Source organism: Onychostruthus taczanowskii, unplaced genomic scaffold (assembly GCF_017590055.1).
Source record: "Onychostruthus taczanowskii isolate IOZ18803 unplaced genomic scaffold, ASM1759005v1 scaffold11, whole genome shotgun sequence".
Classification (NCBI taxonomy): domain Eukaryota; kingdom Metazoa; phylum Chordata; class Aves; order Passeriformes; family Passeridae; genus Onychostruthus; species Onychostruthus taczanowskii.
In genome coordinates this window covers 15,623,441-15,647,393 of record NW_024497629.1, presented here as the reverse complement: position 1 = coordinate 15,647,393, position 23,953 = coordinate 15,623,441, and the positions used below count along the sequence as shown (strand labels likewise).

General features: G+C 34.1%; 1 protein-coding gene across 1 annotated transcript in view; it reads left to right on the top strand.

Annotated features, from left to right (window-relative positions):
* Nucleotides 1–23,953, top strand: part of CSMD1 (CUB and Sushi multiple domains 1) — a 1,071,386-nt gene that overhangs the window by 876,297 nt on the left and 171,136 nt on the right. The window contains exons 24-26 of the mRNA XM_041420500.1: nt 13,639–13,830; nt 18,229–18,355; nt 20,164–20,366. Coding sequence (XP_041276434.1) covers nt 13,639–13,830; nt 18,229–18,355; nt 20,164–20,366 — 522 coding nt within the window. The remainder of the gene's footprint in view (nt 1–13,638; nt 13,831–18,228; nt 18,356–20,163; nt 20,367–23,953) is intronic.

Here is a 23,953-nt window from a genome sequence, read left to right as displayed (position 1 = left end):
CAATGAACTTTGACTTGTATCATGAGTGCTTCCTTGCTCCTCTTTAATCCTCCTTCCTTGAACATAGTCTCACTTTTCTTAGCTTTTGGAAAAACAAAAAATAATACCTTTACTGTATCATGCATGTCATATACAAATGTTTTGTGACCCTCTGAGTACTGCCCAATGCTGCTACTGCGTGGTCTGTTTGGTCTTGTACACATCACAGATCACTCGGCACTGTAGTGGGCTTGCACAATTTTCTCAGTAAAGTTCCCAAACATTTGAGAAGAAAACACTCTTTCCCTTCACAGTACTATCTAGTAATCTCAAAACTCATTTCTTTTCATGCTGCCTGATGATGGATGTGTATATTCATGATGTGTAAGGACCTTTACCACTGTAGAATTGCTCTTTGGACTTTTCTGGGACCTGAGGGTTTTTACCGTGTGCTTTGCACTGGCAGTTGTCTGTCTGAAATAGCATGAAGTTGCTGTTGGACCTTATCTAGACACCTTTTTTAGGAGCAGTTTATCTAGCTCTCTATGGCAATTTCATGGTTCCCCAGTCCTGTCCAGTAAATAATAGAAGCAAAAGCTTCACTTACCCACAGATTAAGCCTTATAATATGTTGTAATAGGTCAGTGCAAGGGTCCATCCAGAAGTACTGACAGATACAATCTGTAGGAACATGCCTGGCTGCACTGGCCCACTCAGTACTATATTCTGGCTCTCAACAGACTCCTTTGTATTTCAGAAACATGAAGAACTAGTTATAGACTTTTTGAAGTCTGAACATTATTCAGGAATTTGTGGCATACTCTGTAACTAGATTTTAGATTTCTGAGGGCCTGACACAGACTTGTTCCTTATTTGCTGCTGTAGATTAAAAATGAGATTCCATGTTAGTTCCTCAGCAGTTGTTTTTTATTTATATCCTTCACTTCCTTGTGATGTGAGATTAGACATTCTCCTTCACTTCTGTGGAAATGAGGGCTGGAAAAAAATCTCACTAAGGATTTGTCTTTTTGAAAATTAATCTTGTGTTGGCCCAAATCATAATTTAATGGTAACATCTTCAAATTTGAAGTCCATGATAACCATTTCTTTCTCTGAAAGCAGAATTCTCCATGGCTATCATTTCTTTCGGAAGTGTTCAGGCCCCTGAGCTGTGCTCCACTCCACAAAATTTACAACAGATTTAGGATTGTTCATGGATATAATTTTTTTCTTTTGAATGAGGTTTAATATTTTCATTTGCATTTATGCTTCTTTATATTTAGCAGAGTTAGTAGTTTTACAATATTTACTTCATTGGCCTGAAGATATACTGTTCTGTTTAAGGAAAGAAAATTTTAAATACGTTTTTTGGACATGATGCACTGATTTAGCCTTCATAGTATTCTGTTGCTACTGAAGATTTAGTTCTGATTTTTGGTTTAATCGTTCTTTAACCCTACTGCTTTCAAGGAATAGTGAAAGGTAGTGCATGAGAGGTGAATCTGAGTTGGTCTAAATTTATATAAATTGTTGAAACAATTGTAATAGTAAATTTAAGAGAATCATGAACTTTAATTTAGTTAATTTCTTATTCTACAGTAATTGAAAAAGTTAGAATGTCAGTAAAAACAATGTTCTGAAACTGCAGACTCAGACAATTATTCTAGCACACAATCACTCTCAAATTCAGGAATATAGTGGCTATGCCTCAGGGTGTAGAATGTCAGTTTAGCAGAACAATCCAGTAATGAAAAGAAGCTCTTCCAGTTTCCTTTCCATAACTAGTCTATATATAAGATTGGTTCCAATTAGAACATTTAAACACTGCAGTAAAAATGTATGACACCAAAGACAAATATTATTAAATTAGTACATCTTAACCGATACATGTATGACGTAGTCACAGGTCCTATTAAGAGCAGTACCATTATGTGACTAACCCCAAATTAATGTAACCCCAAATGAATATTGCATGCATAGAAAAATTTCTAAAAGAAAGTCAAACTTGCAAACTTCAGAAACAAAAATTAATGAATGTAATTTTTTTTTAAATGTTAATTTCACTTGAGTACAAGGATTATGATATCCTAATTAAAAACATGACGACATCAGCGTCTCTTCCTTCCTTCCTCCCCCAGAAAATTAAGTTGCCTTCTGCTTCCAAAATGCTCAACATTAACATAGTCTCCCCATTCCCCCAAATCCTCAAAACTTTGTATGAACAAAAAATGATTGGTCTTATAAAAGTTTTTATAATTGAGTTTGGTTTTCACTTTTAATTTAAAGATGTCTATAAAGCTGCTATTCTGGTAAACAGAGTAGGTGCCAAATCTTTTTTTATCTCTAAGACAGAAACAATGAAAACCATTTTATTAGGTGAATATAAGCAATGCATTTACCTTCTGTTTGAAAAAAATATGTTAACCTATGCTTTATAGATGGAAATGCTGTCATGGTGATGTTTTGTATTTTTCCATTTAAGGAAAATCTTACCAGATTTTGTGAGATACAGATCTTTAGCCATATAAACTCATGTGAGCAAATGCTACCCTATGAATGAGTACTCCAAAATACTTTTTCTCAACAGGCCTGGATTAGGATGGAGGTGACCAGTTTGTCCATCTGTATTGTGTTTGAATTGGATGGAGTTAATTTTCTTCAGTTAAGAAAACGTTGAGTTAATTCTTCTTTCAGAAAGAATTTCTTCACTGAAAGGGTTGTCAAGAATTGGAAGGGGCTATGCACGGAGGTGATTGTCCCTTGAAGTGTTTGAGAAACAGCTGGACTTGGCATTAATGCTATGGTTTAGTTGAGATGGTGATGTTTGGTCTAAGGTTGGACCTAGGATCTTGGATCTAGGATCTTTTCCAACTTAAATATTTCCATGATTCTATGATTCTTCAGCTAATGCTGAGCAGTGCTTCACAGTGTTAGGGCCTTCTCTAGGGTTACTTGCTCTGACATGCCAGCAGGTAGGCTCAGCGTGGGTGAGAAGGTGGGAGGGGACACACATGACCTGGATGGTGACACATGTCATGTCATGCCATGTCATGCTTAGCAATTGAAATCTGGGGAAGTGTTTCTGAAGTAGCTGTTGCTAAGGGTCTGACTAGGTATCAGTCTGCTGTTCATAAGTGATTGGGATTGGGTTGGGATGTTCAGGGATATTCCTTTGTTTTGTTTTCACTTACTAAACTGTCTTTATTTTGACTGATTCATTTTCTTGCTTTTGTCTTCCTAATTCTCTTCAGATCTCTCTGTGGGGAATTGTGAGAGCAACTGGGTGGGGGCTTACCTGCCAGCTGGTGTAAACCCACCTTTATCCTCTGTCTTGTTGGTAGCCTGAGAAAGTGAGGTTGAAGCTGTTTGGTTACAATACCAGGGATGTAATAGCCAGACCTAGAGAGGAGGGAAAAAAGAGATAAAGGGAATAGATAGATACATTGGGAGCTTGGAATAAATGAAGATGCAGTATCAAACCAGGGAGTCCTAAGGAAGAGTACAGAAGGCAAGAAATGTACCACAGGGCATGGGGAATGGTGATTTGTGGGACTAAAAGGCTAGGATACAAACATAGGAGAGGAAGATTGCCAGATGGGCTGGCCGAGAAATAGAGCAAGTATATGGAGTGGAGAACTGAGACTGCATTGGTAAAAAAGGGGGGGCAAAAATGAAACTGAGAAGAGGAAGGAAAACAAGAAATAGAACAGTAGTAGCATGCTGTGTTAGGAATACAGGCTGAATAGTCCATGATTATTAAATTGTGTTCTTCAAAAAATACTTTGAGTCAAAACTATGATGTTGTTTGAATTAAAATATGTGTATTGCAAATATACATCAACTAAATCAGTAGATTTTTTAAGTGCCCTGAAAAATTATAAAGAAAAATATTTAATTTCCAAATTTACATAAATTATCATCTTTTAGTCACTGAATTATCCCTCTGGGCATAGGTTAGAAAGAAGGAAGATGTTACTATTTCTCATTTTCAATTAGGAAAAAAAAAAGGTTTGATATGTAGGTGGTATCAAATGTGGAAAAGGTAATTTGTTAAAGGTTATTGTGATTTGGCTCTGAAAATTACCAGTTGAAGGTCTCCTGACCTTTCTGTTTATGGTTCAGAGATTCTTATCTTCTTAAAACCACTAGGTTTTCCCAGTTTTGTAATTCACACCTATTATCAAGAAAAGGGCTGCTTTTTAAAATCTCTTGTTATAAAGTTTAAAATGCAGTTAAGCTTTAGAGGTGAGAGAGAGCAGCTAGCAGAGATCACTGTAGGTGTTCATATGCATATGGTGTTTTACATTTAGATTAAAATTCTATCTTTAGAGTATGAAAGTAAGATGTTTCAGTGATGCCAATTCAGGTAAGCTTCTTTAGCGTATTTTTTTTTTTCTCATCTGATGATGTATTCATCATAGCTAAAAAATGTGATTGAAATTTACAAGCAGATTCCAGCTAAATTCATAATTTTGGGAGTGGTGGCTTAAAGATTATATTGCTTTAATATCAAAGAAGTGATCATATTTGTAGCATTATTACTGAGACCTTACTGGGAACAGAATCCATGAATTTGTCAATGCAGTGGTTTGAACGACAGAACTTCTTTACCTTCTTTGCCACCTCAATCTAAATTTTTTTTCTGTCATATTTTAAAAACAATTATTTCTATGAAGCCATTATAGACATTGTCATTATCTGTATGTGCAGCTGGATTTAATGAGTTTTAGCTGGGATTTGTTCCAAAAGTTTGCTCATTTCCTCTGTTTTTCACAAAAAGACTCCTGTTTATTTGCAGTGAATCATTTCCTCTTTTCCAAGTTTTAGATGAGTAGACACTAGAGTTACTGTTAATTTATTCCCACTGCTATAACTACTAGAATTTTCCCATGAGCAAGAATTGCTGTCTGAAAACTTAGAACACTTGAACAGAACTGCCAATATCCTATTGTTCTTTAACCTGGCCTTCTTGCCTACGTTGGCCTTATGTTGAATGAAAAATTATCATTTCCCATTTGGAATTATTGGCTCAACCCTGTGTTGGGAAAGGGAGGCTGATGAGCAGTTTCTTAAGTTAGGTAGATGACCAGCACCTGGAAACCTAGGATGATGGAGTAATCCTTCTTGCAAGCTCCTTCTTGCTGCAATTCAAATGTAAGATCTGTTAGGTGAATTATTGTTGATTTGTTGTTAATTTATGGAAGTATTAACTATAGCAGTCTAATTATAAAATTTAAGCTACACAAACATGAATATATTATTCTGTTCCATATATCTAATACTTTTATGCAAAATTACAATATTATATAACATATAATAGATATACATAAACTATAGTATATGATAATATAATATATAGCATATAATAATATATAACATAGTATATAATTTTGAACATTTCAAATAACTTGTGGGAGCCTCTGAGATCAAAGTTTGATCTTAACTTTCTTCTGACTTTTTTCCCTTTCTAATAAAATGAATTTTCAAGCAAAATCTAGAATTACTTTGTAAAGATTTTAACAGTTTAAATGAAGAATATTAATTTTTTCTCCATTCCCTTTATTATATTGAGCAACTGTTTACATTTCAAAAAATCAAGATTAGTGCCCTCAAGTCATATTTTATAACTGAAGATTAGCAATAAATAGGAATCAGATTTTTTTCAATTTTTTTTCAGCAAAACTGTGTTTTTTAATGTTTCTAATTATTTAAAGCATTAAGAAAGTTATTTCATAATAAGATTATTCCTTTAAAAGTTTACGCATATTAAAATCACCCTGCCAAAATTATGTATACATGATATATGGGCAGAATTAGGGATGCATGTAAAGAGAAGTCTATTTGCAACAAAGAAAGTTAAAATGAATGCCATAAACCTATTTATTTCTATTCCTTCCGCTTCCATAAAGTTTCTAGATGGGAAGAGCTGGTCGAAACAGAACAATGAAAGGTAGACAAGATTTATGTGTTTCTTGTTATACAGTTCTTCAGTGTATTGAGAAGTTAATTTTCCATTCTGGGCACAATACCACTCACCAGAATAACAGATGAGGTGTGCAGGTGGTTCACTGTCAGTGTGTGAAGGAATAAACACAATTGGAGATGAAGGGGTTCTTTTAACTTTTGGTCCTGGTTGTGCCATACTGCTTTTTATAAGCTTGTACAATGCTTTTTCCATTTTTTAATCCATCCTTTACATTCATGATGACTTCATTCCTCTAAGGATGAGTGTTTTAGAAAAGACTGTGAGGAAATTAATAATTTTGCAAACATTTAAGTGTTTGGTATGTGTTAAATCAAAGTATCTTGCACTGTATAACACAAGGGAAAAAATTAATTCCTCTGCTTTTATTTCCCCTCTTCCAGAAAAAGGATAAAACCAGTCTCTTCTAACATGCCACCTATAGAATATTTTTAAATAGTGGCTGTATCAGTCATTTCCCCACTGATTATAAAAGAGGATTTAGACATGGAGATCCTGAAGATATCTTTCCATAGATACTTGAAGTTAGAGCTTAAACACACATGGAATTTAATCTTTGATCCCTGCTTCTCATATGGCTTATAAATTGTGATTAATTATTCACCTGCTTGCTGATTGCAAAGTTTATTTGTATGCTTTCTATATATGCACAGCAGTCATCTTGCTGCAGGCATTTATATTTGCATACCCATCTCTCTGAAGTATTGTTATTTATGTATTGTCTTTCAATAAAAAAAAAAAAAACCAAAACTTATCTTCTGCTACCTGTCTACCCATATTTAACTTGCTTCTTAAATTTGCAATTTTTATTTGTATATGGTGACACTGTAGCTGAGAAAGGGAGAACAAAATGATTGAATGGATAAATGGACAAAAATAACCTGGTTTGAAGTGGGTGGGGAAAGGCCTTAGAACTTTTTCTAACATATTTATAACAGGAGAAAATTACAGAAAAAATTATTTCAATTTTATATTCAAAAGATCTGTTATTGATAACATGTCCTAACTTCTCTATTTTACATATTTTGCAGGTTTACATGATTTTTTTACATCTTGGTTATGTTAAGAAGAATTGCTGACATTCGTATTAGAAAGTATTATCCATTGAATGACTGTTTCATCCAAATAGTCAAAATTAATTGCCAATTGATTGCAAATCTTTTGAGGAATTAAAAGTGTATTTCTGTTTCCAAAGGATACAAAGTTTCTGTTACCTCACTATTAGCCACATTATCCAAACACCCTTCTTTCTATAGATTTTTCTATCATTCTAATTAGGTAGAGATTTTGTAATTTGCCATTTTTCCAGTACATTTTTTTTTTTCCTGCAGCTGTACGTTTCAGGACAGAGTTGCACATAAGTGGTTCCAAGACAGAATAAAAATGCCAAGAACTCTTATTTGGAATTGCATAGATTTAATTAAATAGCTTATGTTATGGATGTTTAGGATATAACAGCCGAAGAATGAGTATTTGTTGATTTTACATGCATTTAGAAATCCATTCTATACTCTGAACATTAACTCAAGTACCATTTCATACTTTTAATTACTCTTTAATAGTTAAAAAGATTCTGTGTTAAACATACAGACTATATTTATGAGCTTAAATGACTTCAGATTTAGGCAACTGTGGAAGAGTCACTAGTGCTTCCAATGTTTTCATAGTACCTTTATTTTATTATAAAACATGTTAATGTTTCCTTGTGTGTACTAAAATAGGATTTTATATGCATTTATCCTTCTTTTGGAGGATATCACATCACTTTAAGGAGCTGAAGATAGGTTATACATTATTTGTGTGTTCTGTCTTGCATGGCAAGCAGACAAGAAAAAACAATGCCTTTTCACAATGGGCATGTGCAGAGCCCACCCACTCTACACTTACATTTTAGTAAGTGATATGATTATTAGAGATTATTAAACAATATTTGGCATCCCTTTGGTGTTTAATGTATAAGCTGCAAAACCCTTTTTTCATTCAAAATAATTAACCTCCCATGGCTTGTCTGGTGAAATTTTCTTAGCAATTAATGATATTTTTGTTGTAATAGTATTTCCTCATCTTTAACAAACAGTAATATTCTCTGGAACTTATATGAGTATATACTTATTCATCCAATCCAAACCAAGGTTATTGCTACTGCTGATCTACACCTACATACCACAGTTTTTATATTTTAAGGAGCTGTTCATCTTTAGATTAGATATCTAAAGTCTTGAAAATAACCCAGCTAGCATTTCTTTTAAAATGTCTTCACAGTTTTTTTCTGGAGGCTTTCTATGTAGAGTTCTTACTATAAAGTAGCAGATTGCAGGGTAACAGAAGTTACAGCACAGGTTCATGCTTTTGAATTTACAAGAAGAAATATTTATTTGGCAGTTACAGTGTTCTGGGATCGTATCTGAAGCCAAGGTTCCGTAGTCTTAAAAGTGAATTGATGCAGTATCAGGATGCCCAGCAGTGAAAATCTGATCTGAATCTGGCACAAGCACATGACTGAATTCCTGTAAAATTAATGAGTGCATACAGAAGAAAACTTGTATGCATTTTGTGCTTTTATGGCAGTTTTATATATGATTTGGCATAAAGTCAGCATGGCAGTGACAAACAATAATGAATTCAACATAGCTGTAAATAAAGCTAAAATGTCTAAAGCACTTGAACAAATTTGCATCATGGGATCACAGTATTAAGGGCTTTAGTATTACATTTATTTTTGGTTCAAGTATTTCCTCTTTTTTAAAACTGTTATCTTCTATCTCCATAGGTGCAGTTTTAATTGACATAGTATATTTTTTGCAAAACATGAACAAGGTTTACTAAGAAAGAAAAAAAAAAAGGAATAAATAAAGCCCTACAACCTAATTTCTTGGCATATATTCTGATCACTAATAACAGTGTGCTTATATATTCTACTAAATCAGTCATAATGTAATGTTCATCAACATACCTTTGTGTAGGAAGTAAAAATTGAATGAGTACCATAGCTCACAATTCAGAATGTCTTTGTTTATTTTGTCCATTCATAGACATGTCTTAGTGTTGAACTTAAGGTTAGAGTCAGAAATAAGGGATCAAGTGCCTAAGGGTTGCTAATGTACCTTTTAGGTGTGTACTTTTTCGTGTGCCTGGCTTTAGGAGAGTGATTGTTTCAAAATGCCTTAGTACTTCTAGTAGGAAATTACTTGGTTTAGATTACTTATTTTTCATATAGCCACTGTAAGTTTACATGCAGTGAAAATGCACACGTATATATACTAAGTAAATAGTATTCTTCCTTTCAAAGTGAGCGAAGAGAGCATTTGTAGATACCTCAGGATGTTGTCAACTTCTTTTCTAAGTACATTCTGCAGTACAGAATCCCTGAAAATTTCCCTTGGAGACACAAAATGAACACTCTCTTATTTGTATTGATGACAGGCTTTGGAAGGTACAAATTTGAAGCTGAATTGAGAGTTATGCTTCATGGATGCACACAGTATATTCCATCCACTAATGGACAGAAAAGCTAGTCCAAGGAAAAAACATGAGTGCGCATAGTATGGACATCAAAGCTGCAGCTTCATTGCTTTCCTGCCCACATTTACTTTTATTATACTATACTGCTTACTAGTGTAGCTAGTACCACAGTGCCAATCATCATTAAACTGAGTTGAAAAAAGTTGTAATTAATAATCTACATATATTTACAGATATGTCAATGATTTTTACACTGACAACTGGTATTTCTGTATTCCTGATTATTTGCATCAAAGTGACAGAGTAAATCCCATTGAATAGTGCCAGGAAGTTACAGCCAATCATCAAAATGTATTCTGGCTGGTTTGGTTTTAATTTAACATGCTTTTAGGCATTCATTGTTCTGAAAATCCTATAATGAAACTCAAGAATAAGATAATTGGCAGCAATTTGCCAATACAATAATCTTTCTCAGCAGTAAGAATCTTGGCAGGCAGAATTTCTCTGATGCTGGCTTGCTGCAACATCAGGTAGACCTGAGTACTGTGATTGCTGACCATATTTCCCTGTTGTAAAAGTTCATAGCATCTACTTTAACACTGAAGTAGGCTTGTCTCAAATTTTTAAAGCTTGTGGAGTGATCTCTTTAACTCTTCACATCTTTCACGCATGTTTACACCTTGTGCAAAATTGAATGCTAACTGGAGTACATGAAATTATAGCAAGTCAGAACAATAGTTTTATCCCAGTCTCAATACCTTTAGTGAAGATGGCTGTATAGCAGACTAGGAAGGCTTGTTCATCCAAAAGTTCATTTCATTTCACCCAAATTTGTCACCCAAATTTTGTTGATCTTATAAAAGATACTACCTCTCTCTGACAATCTTGTCTTATTTATGTGGTACAAGGTATTGGAGAATGAATCTCTCTAACTATATATCAGTGTTATGGAAAGTTTTTTTCATGAGGCACAAGTAAATTCTTTATTCGGGGGAGTTTCATCTGTCAATCACATGCCACTGCATTTGATAACCAAATGTTGCACCTAATAAAGAATGAGAAAGTATTTAAGAGCAGTGGCAGAGAAATAGTGTTACACTGACTCATGCTGTCAAATCAGCAGTAAAATGTAATGCTATCTATCAAACAACTTACATTTTCGGGGTTTTACATAAATGTCTCTGTATGTTTAATAAGGAGATTAAAATAATGAAATACAGCTATGTCTTGTGAAGTTCAGCTCATCTGAATGACCAAATTATTGTGGTTCTTTATAGTGTGTGAAGAGAAATAGACTTTTTTAGAATTGTCCAGTCCATCCAATCTACTTTTTTCTTCCTTAAGATGAGATTAATACTACTTCATAAGATACTTTTAACTTTAAAAGACAGAAAACTCTTTAGATGTGACTGTCTATATAATCATTGCTGAGAGCCAGTTAAAACAATTACTGCTTTTTTTTTTCTTCTTTTTTTTTCCACAAAAAGAAACTGCAGGGATGTACAAATATTTACATGAAAACAATCTTTCTGCAAGGAAATAATGATAAATCTCTATAATCCTTTTGTACTGTGTGTGGTAATAGATAACTCCATCTGACATAAAGACTACAGCTCTGCTAGTAAACTAAGCATTGGCAAGGCATGATATGGGGAAATGATTCATTAGACTTACAAAATGTTAGAGTAAATGCTAACTTGCAGCTATCTTGCTGCCTTCTGTTTAGGACTTTCCCTAGCAATCTCAGTCATAATACAGTAGATAGATAGCTGATTTCCCAGGAAGGCACTCATAAACAGCCACACTCTTTCAAAGGATAACTGAATTTAAGTGTGCATGACTTTGGTCAAGCTATTGTCATTGTTCCTGAGGCCTGATATTTCTCTAGATATTAGCACAGAGAGGGATGGAGTGTCGATGTGATAGAACAGCATTCAGTTCTGGCCTACTATATAAAGAAAGAGTATAGGCTCAGTTAAAAATAAAGGTAGAAAATAAATGTCTGCAGGGGCTTATTGAGCTGATTGATCTGAACACCAGTCAATACAAGGGGTAGATTGTTTTCCAGAAATTTATATTTTTTACTGACAATTGGAGTGGCCTAGGCTAGTTCAAATGTAGCCTTCTAATTTTCAGACTCCTGAGTTATAACAGGTAAATCCCAACCTTTGTGCCCAATTAATGAACAAAAAAAGCAAAGGTATTTTGTGTTTTCAGTGATGTCAGTTGATGGATATTTTTAGTGTTTCTACAGGAAGAAAAGCTCCTTGCAGTTTTTTTTCAGCTGTGGTTGATCTCACTGCCAGGAGACAGGCAACCAGAAAAATATGATACCAACTCTCGCTTGTGTATTTATAAAATAATTGAAGGTTGTCTGTAGATATGTTATTTACTACTTAGTGAAGGACCTCACAGAATCATAGAATGGTTTGGATTTGAAAGGACCTTAAAGATCATCCAGTTCCAACCCTCCTGCCATAGTGTGAGAGCCTAGAAGGATTACTGGCTTGAAGCATTCAGAGGTGTGGGTGGGTGTGTGGATGTGTGTGTGGCAAGGGGCAGCCTGGGTCTTGCTCTGGTGAGGTGATGAACTGTCCCTTTCACCCCACCCTCCCCCAGCCTGTATCCCAGCCCTGCAGAGGCTGCCACTCCCTGGCACTGGAGCCTCTAACCCAGCTCCTAAGTGTCCAAATGACTGCAAGCTCCACCTGGGGAAGGGCCTAGGAAAAGCCAAAAGGTACTTAAAGCAAGACACAAGGCAAGCACATTTGACCCTCCGTCCTCTTGGAACTTCTGTCAGCTGTACACCACTGGAAACAGGAGTGATGGCTATGTTTGTTCTTTTCTGCACCTTTTTTGTCTTTCTTTTTCTCTCCTAATTACCTCATCTTGGGATTTTGAGTAATGTTTTGAGAAACTTAAAATCGATGAGGCTTGGAGTTTGCTAAGTTGAATGGGCCAAGTGAATGCTTTGTTTGTTTCATGTTAATTGAATGCTGCTCAAAACCTTTTGTCAAAATTCTCTGAATTTCTAAAAGTGCCAGTTAAAGCTTGTTTTGTTATTTTGACCTCTTGGGTATCTTGTTAGTATTTCTCCCATGCATCTAACTCAGAGTACATGAACAACTGTGAGCCCTTTGGAAAGTCTCATAGATCATATTTATTGGGGCCTTACACATGGGCAAGGACACCTTCTAGTTCAAAGTCACATCCAGCAGGGCCTGAACCCTTCCAGGGAAGGGGAATCCACAGCTTCCCTGAGCAACCTTGTGTAGAGAATGCACTGAAAACAGAAAACTGGAGACCAACAGCCTGATCCATAATCACTTGTGTAAGCTGTTCAGTAAAATAAGGACAGCAAAATGGAAAAAATTTGTGGAGTCAGAAATCCTTTTTTTTTTGTTTGGGGGCATGGCAGTAATAAAGAAGAATCCACTATGAAGAATAATTTGGAATGAAAAAAGATGAATTTGGAGCCACTCTTTATATTATTCCAGGAACAGGAACTGAAGGCAAAAAAAGAGATATAGAATGTCTCTTTACATTTTAGCAATGCCGTATGAAGGCAATGAAGAGAGTCATGCATAAAATGTGGAAAGAGTTGTAGGTGCTCAGAGCAGATCTGCTCATTCCATGGATCACAGAGGGAGGTATTTATCCCATTCAGCATTTTAACAGGCCAGAAAGGAGAATCCAAGTTGAAAATGAATGTGAGAATACTTCCTTTCAGCACAGATGAAACTGAAGCTATACTATCTTGAGACTAGGATGGATGAAGTAGCCCTTGCACATGCTTCCTGGGTTACCACTGTGGTCTCTTGACATCATTATGGAGATTAGGTGAGAACGTGAAGCTGCTCCTTAGTGCCAAAACCAGGATCAGTATTTCCTTCCCACTGAATAAAAAAGAATGAAATATAGAAGTGGTATAAGGCAATTAATTTCTCAACAATCTATTTTAGAATAATATAGATAAGATGCTTTCATCAATAAGCAAATGTCATAATCAAATATCAAGTTAATAATTAGTTTCTAGTCTTTCAGTTTCTGATTTATTCAAATTATATACAATTTATCTTTGGTCACTGTGAATACATCTAATGTCACTGAATCATGAGAACATACTTTGCATCAGAATCAGATTCATTGCTATTATATTTCATTTGGTATTTATATCCCCATGTCTTTTTTTCTTTCCCCATTTCTGTTTTCAGGTTTTGACTTAGTAAAGTGTGAAGATCCTGGCATACCGAATTATGGTTACAAGATACGAGATGAAGGACATTTTATAGACACTGTCATTTTATACAGCTGTAATCCTGGCTATACAATGCATGGTAGTAGTATTATGACCTGCTTAAGTGGAGATCGAAGAGTTTGGGACAAACCTTTGCCTACTTGCATAGGTAATATGGATTGTGACAGTGTTCTGGTATGATTGGTCTGGTGGTTCAAGAAAAAAAAAAACAATATTCTGTCTTTGTATACTTCATAAGATGATAATGGTGCAAATATATTTTAAATTTCCAGTAAAGTTTGAATATGGACATGGAAGTTTTACTTCTCTAAAATAGGTGGCTTGCTGTTAATGGTTATGAAACTACTGGAAAACACTTTTTTTCTATAGAGCAGCCTTTGATGGAAGACTACTGCTTTGGTTCTGATGAAGCTCTGGGTCACTGAGTCTGATATACTATCACAGGCAGTGGTATTGTCTAAACACTTCATAAACTAAGAAAGCCCCATCATAAAGCAAATAAGGTTGTGGGCTTTTTTCCTTATCTATTTTCATCAGATATTATTTCAGCATCTCATTCCTATGAACTTTATTTCTAAGTTTCATCACGTGTTGCTGTAGTTTTTTTATCCATGTGCTCTGGAGTCCTTGTTGCTGTGCTAAGATACCCCATCTGTCAAAGCCTTGAGGTAGACGTTCCCTGGAAAAATCATGTCTTCACGTGCCTAAAATTTTGTTTTATTACAACCAATGTAAATATTAAACAGAAAATTACAAGCCAACATGCAGAATAACTGAATACCAGTATAGCTGTTATCCATTGTACCTTTACTAGCAATTTGCATCCTCTAGTTTTGCTTTCCTGTCCAGCATTTGCCAGTGGCTTCCTGACTTCAATTTTCACATGGAGTTCCCATGAGTCTTTCCTTCTCTATGTCATGTGATACGTAGTTTTTGCCCCTACTGCCTGCTGCTGGCAGGTCCCAACTGCCTTCAGCACTCACCTCACCTGCAGGATTTCTGCTTGTTTCCTTTCTTGCATTTTGGGAGCTACATTCTCCATTCCAGAACCTCTTTCCTGCTGAACACATTCACAAACCTGCAGTCTACAAAAGAGCAAGGTCCCTTCCTTTGAAACATTCATCTTAAGCTGAAGGTGAAAAACATCAGTGAACAGTATTTCTTCTGTCTTAGTAGAGGTTATTTTCCCCACTTGATTCTAGAATTTTATCTGTAAGTTTTCTTCTATATATGTGAGAGGTCAAAACAACTATCCAGTTTTGATTTAAAGACTTTTCCAGGCTTTTTATGCATTCAAGTCCTCATGCACTTCAGTCTAATTGGTTAGCTTCCTTTTCCTCCAAGTTTGCCCTTTTGTAGAGAAGACCCATAATTAGTTCTACCTTTGCCTGTTTCCCCATGTAATTTAAATGAAGTAATTTCTCTAAGGTTATTTTCTGCAATATTTTTTGTGCCTGTGTTCACTACCAAGACTAAGAATCAGCTTTAAAATACTTGTTGGTTTCAAGTCTATTAGGTGAATAAATTCAACCATCTATTTCCTTTTCTTTGTATGATGATTTGTCTTCTAATCTATATGTGGGATGTTAAAATTTCAAACACATAACAATAGAAATAGTAGTAATTAAAAAAAAAAAAAAAAAAAAAGCAAAAAAAAGCTGTATATTCCAATCTGACCTGGAGGAAGCTAAGGAATCCAGGATCAAGTAAATCTAAAGAAAATTGCCATCTTTGCTCCAGTAGAACATCTTTCATGGTCCTTCTTCAAAATACTTTTTGAACAATATGTTTGTTTTTTCACACTGACTTTATTTAGATTATTAGTGTATTCCTACCATGTAATGCTCCTTCTAGTCATGTATTTTCACCTGTATTTCCAGTTTCTTCATACCAATATGCTTTTAAGATTCTGTATTTCACTCAAGATTTTCATTCTTTTTTCTTCTTTTTTTTTTTTTTTTGTCTTTGTGCTTTGCTTTTGTACCTTGAATTGCTAGATTTAGTTTCTGTATTTTGTTTCCAATCTTTTGAAATAATTTTTGCCAGAATATCTTGCGAATCTTATTTCATCTCTAAGTGAAATTATGTCCCTCAATCAATAGAATAATCCGTTTTCTTTTGGTATTCTGAGAGAGATTTTGATCTTCTTTTTTGTCTGTTCAACCAAAAGGTATCTTTCTATGTGCTTTTATCTCTCTACATACATTTTTAGTTCCTGTCCTTGTTCCTGTCCTTAAAATAATATTTTGGGATTTCATAAATTCTGTATAAACTATCTCTTTTCATTTCTAGTTTAAATCTCTTCTGGACCATTAATTTGTTCCCCAAGAAATCAAATGTTCATTGTTCTCTCTCAAAAACTTCTAAAAGTGTTTCCTTCTAAACAGTCTTTTTCAGTCTGTAATCTTTATTAAATTATAGGGAGTTTTTACTGTTCTGTGCATGGGAAATCTTGCCATGAAGATCCTTGAAAACTCATTTATATATCTGCAGATTATTGCAGTCTTGCTTCCCTCCCCCTTTAGACTTGTAAGATCTATTCTTCCATCAGTTTTATCTTATCACAGTTTTATCTTTTTCTACTTTGATTTGAATGATTTCTTTTTCTTCCTTTTTCTGAAGTTGTCATGAATTTCCAAACATCACTTCCTTTCTTAGAAACATTTTCTTAAAATTTTTGTGGAGATGCATTATTTTTTTCTTGTAGGTTAGATTGGCTTTTGATATTTGCTGTTCTCTTTGGTGGCATTTATATTCTTCATTGATTCACTGTCATTTCAGTGTCATTCACAAATAATTCAAGCATATACCTAGACATATTCCACACATTCTACACTTACTAATTTTTAGTGATAAACTGTAATATTGGTCTTATAATCATTTTCATTTTTTCTATGTTCTAAACCATAATGAAGAAAGCCAGTGAATTATTTTAATTCCTCCTCTAGAAGCTTCCAGAAATGCTGAAGTCACTTCCACTAGTTATAGTATAAGTGTTTATATAGTATATTCTTTGAGGTGCTGATTTTACAGTGCACTCATTTACGCATATTTGAATATAAATGGTTTGAATTTTTTTTTTATAATTACTTCTGAAAGTTTACTTTTGATATAGTTCTAAAATGGATTAAAAAAATATATGAAATGCATGATGAATCATCCCAAATTTTATGATGTATTCTTTCACTACATGAGCCTTCTCAGAATTTTAAATCAAGTATGTCAATTAGTTCGAGCTTAAATTTGGGTTCACTGAGTTAAATTTAGTTCTTCAGTAAACACAGTACTGTATCAGTAATTTCTTGTCTTTAGTTATCTACCACAGTGATTATTGCAATCCAAACTTTCTTGTATAATGGAAATTAATTGAAATCATAGAAGAGAGTTACGTGTGAAGAAATTTTGTACTTGAGTTTCTTCCTGCTGTGGTTCTGTATATAGAATGTAGTGTTTGGTGGATCAAACCAGCAGGATAAATAAGTAAATCAGTCACCTTATTTCCTCTATGGTAGTTTTCCTTCATGGTAACATCTTGGTTGTGTGCAGTGGCTTGGTGGCATGTACAAAGATTAATGTTTGTTAGAGTATTGCTGATAGATTATTTGGTCCAACTGCTATGTTTTTTTTTCCATCATCTCTGTCTTACAATGGTTGCTGTACAGCTGTGCTTGAATGAATCCCCGTGATAGGTTTTTTTAACAACTTCTAAGGCAACACTATAAATGTAGTAGAAATTCAAGTACATCACTTCACTGAAGAATCACTGATCCTTTTTAGTTCAGTGTCAATGACTGTTACACAGTTCTCTTTCATCAGGGTGTGTCTTTACACTGGCCACACAACAGCTTGATGCCCTAAACAAGCAACAGAAGAATCATTTGATTATGGATGCTTAGCATTGCCATTGGTCTCTCCACAGAAACAGCATTGATAGTAAAAGTGTTTTACACCAGATGCCACATACTATCAAATTGTAGCTTTCTGATTTACTCTCTTGATCTGCAAGCATATGGCATTTAAATTTTTAAATACTGAAGGAAATTTTTACGCAATACCTACTGCTTTTTGGTGTCATTAAAGCTGAAGCTTTATAGAAGTAACTTGAAAGCATTACACTAAAATAATTTTGACATTACAGCAAAACAGAGAGCTATTTTAATTTTAAAATTCAGTGCTGCAAAGTTTGAATTCAAACATTCATTGTTAGAAAAGCTAAGCATGTTAAATGGGAAATTTCAGGAATGTTTTTTTGTCCTGTCAATGCTAAAATTGTACTTTTGTAGTCTCAGTACATAATGAACCTGTCTGGTCAGTTAAGTTACCTAGTCACCGTTTTATGGGTTTTTTTCTTTATAACAAGGTAGGAATAAGATAACTGTGTTAATTTTTAACTTAGGTACATGTCCTGGTTTGTATATATGTCTACTGCTTCAGAAGTATTAGGTCATTCTGTTAACTTTTTAGAAAACACAGAGATGTGGAATGGTTGGAAAATGGAAGTGCCAATTACTATGGTCTCATTAGAAATTTTATCCTTATTTTGCAGCTGAGTGTGGTGGTCGAATTCATGCTGCTACATCGGGGCGCATTTTGTCCCCTGGTTACCCAGCACCATATGACAACAATCTTCATTGCACTTGGATTATTGAAGCAGATCCAGGAAAGACAATAAGGTACATGCTTAATTTCAATATTTATGGTGGAATTCAGTATGTTATAATTTTTTTGTAATTCCCATATTTTTCTGCACAAGCTGCTGGTATTCACTGGCATAGTCCAGGTATCCTTCTGTAAGGTGTTGCATCAATTTTTGAGGTGTTGCTTGTCTGTTTAGGCATAAAGTCCCTGGGCAAGATAAGCAGCATTCAAGGCACATTTGAGTATTGCCTCACCCAAAAGTTGTCTTTTGCGCCAGGACAATGCCAAATTCACAAACAAATTCCAGAATATGTTAATTAGTAGCATTAAACAGCTTATATAAGAGTGAACAAGAACCTCAGGAATCTGCATAATAAAACAATTCTCATGAATCACAAGTAGAAAAAGAATGCTGCATTCCCTGATCCTCTCCACAAGATAGTTCTGCCAGCACAGCAAGGCCATCTGTGCCAGGGCAAAGCACAGACCCATTATTTGAATTGACTTGTTCCCAAATTCAGCAAAATGAAGAGTTAATCAGTGAAACCAACAAACTCTGTGACCTGCACAGGAGCTTGACACCTATTTACTACCATAGCTATAGAACCTTCATACAAAACTAATGTTATCTCAAGGCCACATTGGGCCCTGAAAAAGCCTTTGGTGGGTTGACATTGTCCCTCCTCAGCAGGATGGGGCAGGAAGAAAATAAAATGAGAAAATAAACTTGTGAAAATAAACTTAATTTAATAAAACAAAAGCAAAGGTCCATGCATGGAAGCAGAAGAAAACAAAAGATTTATTCTCTACTTCCTATCAGTAGGTGATGGTCAGCCACCTCTTCAGGCCAGCAGACCTTCAGTGTGTGTTGCTCTGGAAGACAAACACAACCACAGAATATTCTGTTTTGAAAGGGACTCACACACAGGCAAAACAATATAATTAAGTGACAAATTATTCAGTGGGGGATTTCCCCCCTTTTTTTTTTTTTTGTAATCCTGTTTCACTAAGCCAAATATTGAATTTACGCCATCATTGGTTATTTCAATGCATCATTTTTGTTTAAATAACAATTTTCTAATTAATGATTTCCAGTTAAGGAGTAATACGATGAAGAAATGTCAACACACAAGTGTTTGAAACAAAAAAAAAGAACAATTTTGATATTTACCTATTGGAGTTCTTCAGCACTAAGAATGTAAACATTCAGGACTTAGAGACAATGCAGATATTTTGACTTACAAGACAACATTCCTGAACACCTTAATAAGTATAATTCTTCACCTGAAGATAAATACAGATTATTATAATACAGTTTTATATTTTATGAATTTTAGCAAAAAGCCAATCTATGATATTTTTTCCCTTTTTTTTGTGTAGAAAAGGAAATGCCATGGTGACAGGACTTCTCATGCTATGTGTTCTACTTTCCAGTAGCTACATTTTTTTAGTTGCATATAATTCAAGCAAAACAGCATTCTTGCTTTCCTCATTTGAATAAAAAGACTAAATCTTTGATGAAATCATAGTTTGTGTACCTTAAAATATTTAACATAAAAATAAGGTAATTTATAGACTTATAAGTTAAGTCTTATAGACTTATAAGTTGTCTTGAGGACTTAGACCTGTAATGGCATTTTCTGTCATTCAGACATTTATAAAACAGAACTGCATGACTCTTATAAGATCAGCTTGTTCAACAAGAAAAAACAAAAACTCTGATTACCAGGTCTTTTTCAATCCTAAACAGCATCTTAAAACTGCAGTTTGGGAATGATTGCTTGGAGTTTCATGTAATTGTGTTTAACAAGTAATGCACAGTACTTTTACTTTTTCTTTGCAGTCTACATTTTATTGTTTTTGATACTGAGGTTGCTCATGACATCTTGAAGGTGTGGGATGGGCCTGTTGAGAGCAGCATACTTCTCAAAGAGTGGAGTGGCTCGGCTCTTCCAGAGGATATTCACAGCACATTCAACTCCTTAACATTACAATTTGACAGTGATTTCTTCATCAGCAAATCAGGCTTCTCCATTCAGTTTTCAAGTATGTAAATATTTTTTCTCCCCAGTATAATAATTTCATATTTATATACATTGCTCCTATACTAATTAACGCTTTCTCAACTCTTTTGCAACTTCCTCAGTCTTTTGAAGAAAATAAATTATATTATTTTAATTATGTTATGTGTTTATGCAAATGGCTACAACTAGGGAGAATATTTAGATTTACTTTGAATGTTTTAGGTCTTTTATTCCTTGTTTTCCACAGCAACCACATACTTAGTGTTATCTAATTAGCACTACTTAACAAGTCAAAATGGGTCTGTACATACAGGACTTTTCTTCTTCTTAAGTATTCCCACCAGTGTTAACCTACTAATGTATTATTTCATGTTTATTGTTTATGTTGGTTGGATTTTTTTTCTCAAAACTTTGGCTGCATGATGCCTGATTTTTATGACCTAAACATTCTTTGTATGATAAAGAATACAAGACACATTACCAGATTGAAAAACACTTAAAAATTTGCTATTAATGTAATCAAATTGATCTTTAGTTATAAAGTGAAATCTTCTCTGTTTATAGAGAAGTTATGATCAATATTGTACAAGTAATCAATATTTTAAAACTGGGTATGTGGACTTTTTCCATGTTATTTTGACTTATGGCTAGGACACAGGAGAATGTATCATCTTTGTTTTGAGCCAGTCATGGCACCTTTATCTGCCTAGATGTAATGTATGTATTTCCGATCAAGACATAGGAAAATTATGAATTAATGTGTGTGAATAGAAGTATTTACACACATTAATCCATATCATCCATAGATGATTTCATTCAGAAGTAAGGAGTTCTAGTAAGCTTTCAGTCATTATTATTTACATGAAGATGTAAACTTGGGGTTTTCCTAGTCTCTAAGTCTCTAATGCATTTTACATTTACCTATTTACTTAATTTTCCTGTATTATTCTATGAATGCTGTATCTGCCTCCCCCAAAACACTCCTTCATCAGCCTTAAAAAAAACTATTTAAAAATATGTAAAATGAATTAAGGACAAAGAGTAGAACAAATGCTTCTAAGGTTTCTCACCAGTGTGCTACATAATATGCTGCTTTTCAATTTTTTTTTTTTTAAAAAAACAAGATAATTTTTACATTTTTGGAAATAAGTGGGGTTTTTTTCTTGTCAGGATTAGCAAACACATTTAAGGTCATATTATATGAAAATAACTTTATGCCTCGATTTTTAAAGGACAGAAATGTTTAAGCAGTTTGGTTTGTCAACCATTTTGTGAACTTCAGTGGCACTAAGAGCGAGTGGAAGACAATTTAAAGCTATAAGACAGAATTACTGATTTTCCCATCCTAGTATAATATCTGGTGGATGCACTGAGTGGTTGTGCTGGCAGTTACAGGGTATGTCTTACTGGAATTAATTGGAGTTAGTGGTGAAGAACTGAGAGCTCAAGTATAGGGAAAATAGTTTAATTCACTCTGCTTGACAAGTGGAATGTGTTACTAATTATTTAATTGTAAGGAGTAAAAAATAAGATTTAAAGCCTATGTTAAAGTAAATGTTTACTTATTTAATCTAATAATCAGTCTAGTATATTTAGTCTTCTTGAGGCAATGAGAAGACCACTGTGACCTTGACCTGTAAAGGACTTAAAGTAATTAATCTATTGGTAAGTGGGAATCATTACATGCTTTAGTATTCATCATGTGTTTTAACTGTCAGACAGTTTATAGCAAAGCTGCACATGAATATTGACATTTCATTACTTTAGTAGCTTGTAACTCTAAATAAAGGATTTCTGAATTGCTGAAACCTTTTTTTTTGGCAATTGCAGAAGATGTAGACATTTTGTTACAAGTTCTATGAAGGTCATTTGTGAAAATTTTTGTCTTTGTGTCATGTGAAGGATTTTCAAGTGTTGCATCTGTTAATGAGTATTTAATTTAACTCCTAATTATAATTGAAGAAGTAAATTTCGGGTTCAGAAATGGCACAGAATTGGAAAACCTTTAGTAATACAGCTTCTGTACTGGATTATGCAATTGGAATGAGTGTCTGCATCCATGAACAGCCCTTTATGGGATCAGATAAAGGATATACATTTCAGAATATCAGGCCAAATAAGCAACTTAAAGACAAAACATTAAAGTGCTAATTTTCATCTGGAGAATTTATTTCATTGTGCTATGATGTGCTAATTATTCTCTGTACTTTGTACTCTAGAACATCATGACTGTGTCTGACTAAAAAAGGGGCATTGTGAAAGAGTAATGTAAGGTAGATTAGAAAATATCACCTATAAATTACTTACTGCTGATTCTAAATGTAATTAGAGGTATTTTTTAATGAAAAAAAAATTGGCTGAATCTTGCAAAATGTTTGAATGTTAAAGTGCTCTGTCTTGCCCACTCAGCTCAGCATGTGGAACATGAGGACATGAACTGACAAGAGTGATTATGTTAATTGTAATCAGTCTAATGCTTTTCATTAAAACCTAATTACCATTTAGTTGTGCATAAAAGGACAAAAAAATGAGGTTCAGTGTGCAAAACTGACCTTTACTCTGGGGGTTAAGTACATTTAAGCTATGTATTGCAAGTCAGGAATGTCCACCAACTCTTTCTGGCAAAAGGGTTTAAGCAGATTTGGTTTTTGGCTTCTTTATTACAAATAAATACTAGGAGCAAAAACTTCTTTCATAAGTTATTAAAAAGTGCTATCTAACCTAGCTTAATTCTGTCCTACATAGCTAAGTTAAACAGGATAAATTTCCATCTGATGTTGCCTTTTTTTTCTTATCAGCTACAGGTCTAAATACACTAATAGTAATTTTCAAAGTTTGAAAATTTTTGAATGTTTAAGGGCAGATGAAATAAATTCTATCTCTCTTTTCAGAGGTGTCTAGTTTATTTGAGAGGCCATAAAGTAGCCTGGCTAGTCTCCATCTGCCACTGCAGAAGGTTACACAACCATAAGTCCTCTCTCCTGTCTTCCATTCCTGTACTGATACCTTGGATATGATAAGGCATCTGAAATTACTCTAGTCACTTATGTTGAAGCAGATCAATCTTGCCCTGAATGTTTAATCTCCATCTCTTCTAGACTTCTAAATGCTAATGAGTCTATTGTTTTTATTGACCTGAAGTTTATTTATTGAGAGTTTTTATTTCTAACTGTATAATTTTTTTACTTGATATTTAGCAAAAACATTGGAAGTGACAGAAGACAGGATCAGCACTGGCAGTTTCTAGCCATATTGTTGTTCTTACAGGCTCTGATAGCTTTAGTTTAAAAATACCCTTATATTAGTTCTACCCTTACAGTCTATCCTTTTTTTTCTTCAGCTAAGTTGTTGTAACTTAAGCTGTAACAATCAGCTCTTGTAACTTAAAATAATTGTATCTTTTTCTTCAACTAAATGATTAATTTATAGTTCTTTAGATGATTTTATAGATTTTGGTCCTCAAGTCAAATAATACGTCAAAGGATTTTATTCACACTCTCCTTAAAATTAAAAAAAAAAAAAGGAGATATCTTTTCTAGAGTCAGACCTATGTATGTAAATTTTCTATGCCTATATCTCATTCTTCAGAATTGTTAATTTCTTTTATTT